The sequence below is a fragment of the Apis dorsata genome, unplaced genomic scaffold (genome assembly GCF_000469605.1).
Source record: "Apis dorsata unplaced genomic scaffold, Apis dorsata 1.3 scaffold_88, whole genome shotgun sequence".
In the NCBI taxonomy this organism is placed as follows: Eukaryota; Metazoa; Arthropoda; class Insecta; order Hymenoptera; family Apidae; genus Apis; species Apis dorsata.
In genome coordinates this window covers 846090-851262 of record NW_006263386.1, presented here as the reverse complement: position 1 = coordinate 851262, position 5173 = coordinate 846090, and the positions used below count along the sequence as shown (strand labels likewise).

Genomic DNA, 5173 nt, shown 5'->3' with positions numbered 1-5173 from the left:
TTTTTTTTTTTTTTTACTCGAGTAATTAGAACGGATAGGATACAAATTTTTTGTTTGTTAAAAGGACGTAGAGAAATGATAAACATCTGTTAAAACGATGATGATAATAATTATAAGATTTTTTCTTTTTTTTCGTCGAAAGAGCGATTCGTTCAGCGCGAAAAGTCCGTGCAGAGGAGAAGTTGAAGTTGAAATTGGATTTAATTTCAATTTTAACGCCACTCACCTGAAGCTGTAGGTCTGCGCCAAGGGTGTTGGTATCATGTCGTCGAAATAATGCTGGTGAATGTTCACTGTACCGTTCTGAAGAATAGCGTGCTCCATGACCTACGAAAAAATTTAATCTAACGATCAAACTTAAATAGCCAACTTAAATTTCCAAGAATCGGCTACTATTTTCAGCTAACTTTGGAAATCTTCGTGGCGAAGATTGATAATTGAATCGAAATTTAAAAGAAAATATTGGAATTGAATTTTTACCTCGAACATGGGAAGCAGTTTCGGTGCCCAATTGTCGTCCTTCTCAACCCTTCTGCGAAATCTGGACGTGGTCTCCTCGTCCCTTGGATTGATATCCTTCGGCCAACCACCCTCGAAATGAAACATCCCCGTGTTCTTCGACATCTTCACGTCCGTTTGAATCTAAAATTTTGAACGATGAGGGATTCTCTAGGAGTCATTTAATAATTTATGTTTACACTTTTTTCTTTCCTTTTCCACGGATTTTCTAGCGCGAAAAATTCGTTTCAAGTTCGATCCAATTGATATTCCACGCGCATCCCATAGGAGGTTCGATAGGTTGTTAATGGGTAAATTATCCGGTTCGCGCTTGTTATGTTAATCGGTATGCGATAATACGATTTTCGACGTGTCCAGATAACGATTATCGTGTGCTTTTCGATATTGGTTATTAATGCACGGTATCGACCAAAAGTTTGGAATTATTAATACGTTCGGTAAAATTGGAGAACTTGAATTAAACGTAGAATTTCGTTGGAGTGAAAAATTTTCTTTTTCTTCGTCGAAAATTTATCGAATTAAAAGTGAAATGATGTGATAACTGTTCTTAAAAATAAAGAAAGGAATTAATGAAAACGTATATTAATAAACGATGAAAGATGTTAAAAAATGTTTCGAAGAGATTGTAAATTTATACAATAATAATTGAGACAATCTTATCATATTCACAATATATGAATGAAGTAAAAATTTGTGATATATAAATTTACCAAGTTATATAATGAATTGAACGTAGAATTTCGTTGGAGTATCGTGAAAAATTTTCTTTTTTTTTTTCGTCGAAAGTTTATCGAATTAAAAGTGAAATGATGTGATAACTGTTCTTAAAAATAAAGCAAGGAATTGATGAAAATGTATGTTAATAAACGATGAAAAATGTTAAAAAATGTTTCGAAGAGATTTTAAATCGTTCACAATATACGAATGAAATAAAAATTTTTGATATATAAATTTACCAAGTTATATATATATCGATATAGTGAAATATTAAAATTCCAGATCATATCATATTAAAATTTCACTAAAGAGAAACTAAAGAGATAAAATATATCAACATTCGAATACATTCGATTGAAATCAGTATAATTGAATCTTTATATTATTTTTTTTTATTCCTTTATGAAATATCTACTATCTGCAATTTTACAAAATATCGAAAAAGCAGTAATCTTGGAATTAAATGCATCAAGTAACAAAGTTTTCCATGCTTTTGGTATCAGTCTGAATGCTTTCAACAAGTTGATACGGCTTTTGTTATCGCAATAGATACCACAGTTTTCGAAATAAATAAACTTCCTTGTATGAAATTTTTTTTTACAAGTAACGGACAAATTGCTTCTCCAATTTTCGCGCTTCCTCGAATCTTAGGCTTTTCATTTCTTTCCTTTTTTTTTTTTTTTTTTTATTATAGTTATTCTCGTTCCTTCGAGAGAACAAAGAATATGAAGTCATCTAATCCGCTGAGAAACAAGTACAAAAGATATCTGATATCGTTGGAGTTTCATGAGCTTTTCGAGCTTACATTGTCGAGCTTTATCTCGATCGTTCTTGACCTACGTGGAAATGAAATTGAATAAATTAATCGAGGAAACGATTTTAGTGAAGATTATTTTTTGCAAATTTATTATTATCGAAATTTTATTTGATAAAGAAATAATAAAATATTTATTCTATTTTTTCTCTATGTTAATCTTAATCCTTTCTCTATAAGGCAATTATTTGGTCGCCATATTTGTTATCAAACTCTGTTAAAGTGAGATGAGATCGTTGAGAAATAAAACAAGTTTATTTTTGTTCTAAACAAGTTCCTTATGAAAATGAAGAAAACGTGAATATTGTAAATAATTATTTCTAGAATTTTTATCGTATTTTCATTATTTTTTCCTTCGTGCGTTATTATACAAATTTTCTACGCGAGAAGTTTTATAATTCTTCTAATAAGATCGAAGAAAAGCATAATTAATTTATACTTGCACGAGAGAAAATACTCTTACTCTTATTTTTAAAAATCATAATTTCAATAACAATACATTTTTGATAAATCAAACATTTAATCACACATACAATCATTCATTCGATTTTACTAAAAAAATAAAAACCTTTTCCATTATTGAAAAAAATCGAAATCATGTTTTAAATTCCTCATTTTCCCCATATTTTCCATACTTAAACAATCACTTCTTCTCTCCATCTCTTTTCATTCCAAATAACAAATATCCGAATATTGCCCAAAAAAAAAAAAAAAATCAAAAATACCTGAAAGAAATCGAATACAAACAGATTCATCTCATTAACCACGATCTCTCGAATAGCCAAAGCGTCTCGTTTAAGCCTTCGACAAATCCTTTCAAACAGGAGATTCGTTAACAGTCTCACGCGATGCTACAAACGATATCATATCCGATTACCGATTGTCGAAAGAGAAAAAGAAATTCTACGACAAAGATCCCTCTCCAAACGTTGATATATTTAACAAAGTCGATCTAACCTGATGCAACGCGAATTGGGCGGAATGTTGCACCTCGACGTCGCGCTCGCTCTTCAAGATGAAGGCGCTCATCTCGGACGGCTTCGGCGATATCTCGGCGTCCATTGTCGGTTCCCGAATACTGAAGATGCATTGCTTGCCAAATTCGGCACGAGTTTTCACGTACACCTTTCTTATCTCCATTGCGACTGATCTGAGGGATAAAAGTAACGATAAGCGATGGAATTAAATCTCATTTTTTAAGTGGATCACTTTTTTCTTGCGGAGCAATCTTTCCTTTCGACGAAATTAACGTTCAAAGATTTTAATTCGCTCTATCATTCCGTCGTGAAACAAATTTAAGGAATATTTAATTTAACAAATTAAATATTAGATAAAATAAAAATGTTTCACTGAGTTATTTGTCAACGTAGAGATAAAGTAACATGCAAGAATTTTCATTGGTTTCTTAAATACTTATCTTTGCGTAGAACGAGATGCTATCTTTTTTATAAACAATTTAATATTCGTTTCAGCATAATAATAAAGTAATCAGGAGAAAAGTAAACTCGTCGTGAATTCCACAACTCTACTCATCGATCAATGAAATCAATCGTCGTCTTATTCGAATAAGAATACGAATCCAATTGAAATAAATAAAAACTGAAAGTAAATATAATATAATACGACAAATCGAAAATACGTTCCCTTCGTACGTATCTAACCTGATTTAACAGAAGAAACGCAATCCTGAGAAAAATCCAACACCTCTTTAACCTTTTCCCCCTGTTCCGTGGCTCTGTCGAGGTCAAAGAGCGGCGCGATAATTCGTCGTGTCTGTAACGCTTGCACGCCGACCGTTTCACCGTGAAGCGAAGAGAGGCGGCAAGTGTTGAAAGATTCATGAATTCACGAAGCGAATAAAGTTCCGGCCGGAACGATATTTGCCTTGTTTCGACAAACAAGCCGAGAATTCGACTGAGAAGATTCACACGTGCGAGCGCCCTCCAGCGGCATTTCCCTCCTTTCTCGCGTGGAAGATCCTCTTTACGTGTGAATCGAGCATAAATGGAAGTTAGTTACCGAGCACGAGGGGAGGGGAAGGGGGTAACAGAGTCCGATCAAACTCGTGGATGAAACGCGTGGCTGCCCTCCCGAACCGCCTTTGTGCCTGAACGTAGCCATTTTGTCGTTCTACGAGTTCTGAAGTGAGCTCGGTATATGCGTGTGTATTATTTTTTTCTTTCTTGCGTTTCGTTTATTTAATTTGCTTAAAAATAAAAAAAAAGTAGTTGAAAAAAAAGGATGCTTTGCATTCATGGATAATAAATAAAATTTAACCACGTTTCATTTTCCAGATTAGATGTTTTTCAACTCGAAGACTTCAATGAAAGTTTGTTTTGCGGTTATGTGCAGAGCGTTATATGGATCATTCAAAGGGGTGAATTTTTCGATGTAAATTTTGGCACCATCTTATGAAGATAGATTTCGAAAAAAAAGGAATTGGAACTTTCACGTTTCATTTTCCAGATTAGATGTTTTTCAACTCGAAGACTTCAATGAAAGTTTATTTTGCGGTTATGTGCAGAGCGTTATATGGATCATTCAAAGGGGTGAATTTTTCGATGTAAAATCATGTTACAGAAGATAGATTTCGAAAAGAAAGGAGAAAGGAATTGGAACTTTGTATTGATTTCGATATTAAAATGATATTTACATTTTTCTAGGCAGAATATATTTTTTGATGAATCGATGGTTTGTAAAAACTATTTATTCGAAGGTTTCTATCCTTTCCTCTAATATCTGCAGAAACGCTGGATCGGATCGATTTCTTTTTTGTCGGCCCGGAACGGTGGTAGTTAAGCGAATTTCAATGGAGGATGGTAATTAAGACATTTCTTATCCCAATTACCTTTCCATGTCCCGACGAAAATGTTGAATTAGCACAACAGTGAATTTTGCACGTAATCAATTAATCATCTCAAACTGTTATCAAGTAAAATTACTTGATTTTCTTTGCAACGCTCTTCGTGATCTTTTTTCGATAAATTAAACAGCGATACATATATCTTGCAAAATGTATTAAAATTTTAATAAATTTTAATCTTCTAAAACTAAATCAAAAGATTCATATTTATGAAATCTTCAATTAGCTTCAATTATAAACAAAATTTAACATAATTGCAT

General features: G+C 32.8%; 2 protein-coding genes across 7 annotated transcripts in view; one reads left to right on the top strand and one right to left on the bottom strand.

The window, feature by feature from the left end:
• Positions 1-5173, top strand: part of LOC102675086 (furin-like protease 1) — a 306104-nt gene that overhangs the window by 224398 nt on the left and 76533 nt on the right. The window lies entirely within an intron of this gene.
• The window catches only part of LOC102674954 (dynein intermediate chain 3, ciliary-like), a 21505-nt gene that overhangs the window by 9949 nt on the left and 6383 nt on the right, over positions 1-5173 (bottom strand). Inside the window, 3 exon segments of the mRNA XM_031508504.1 lie at positions 227-327; positions 481-642; positions 3008-3200. Coding sequence (XP_031364364.1) covers positions 227-327; positions 481-642; positions 3008-3200 — 456 coding nt within the window.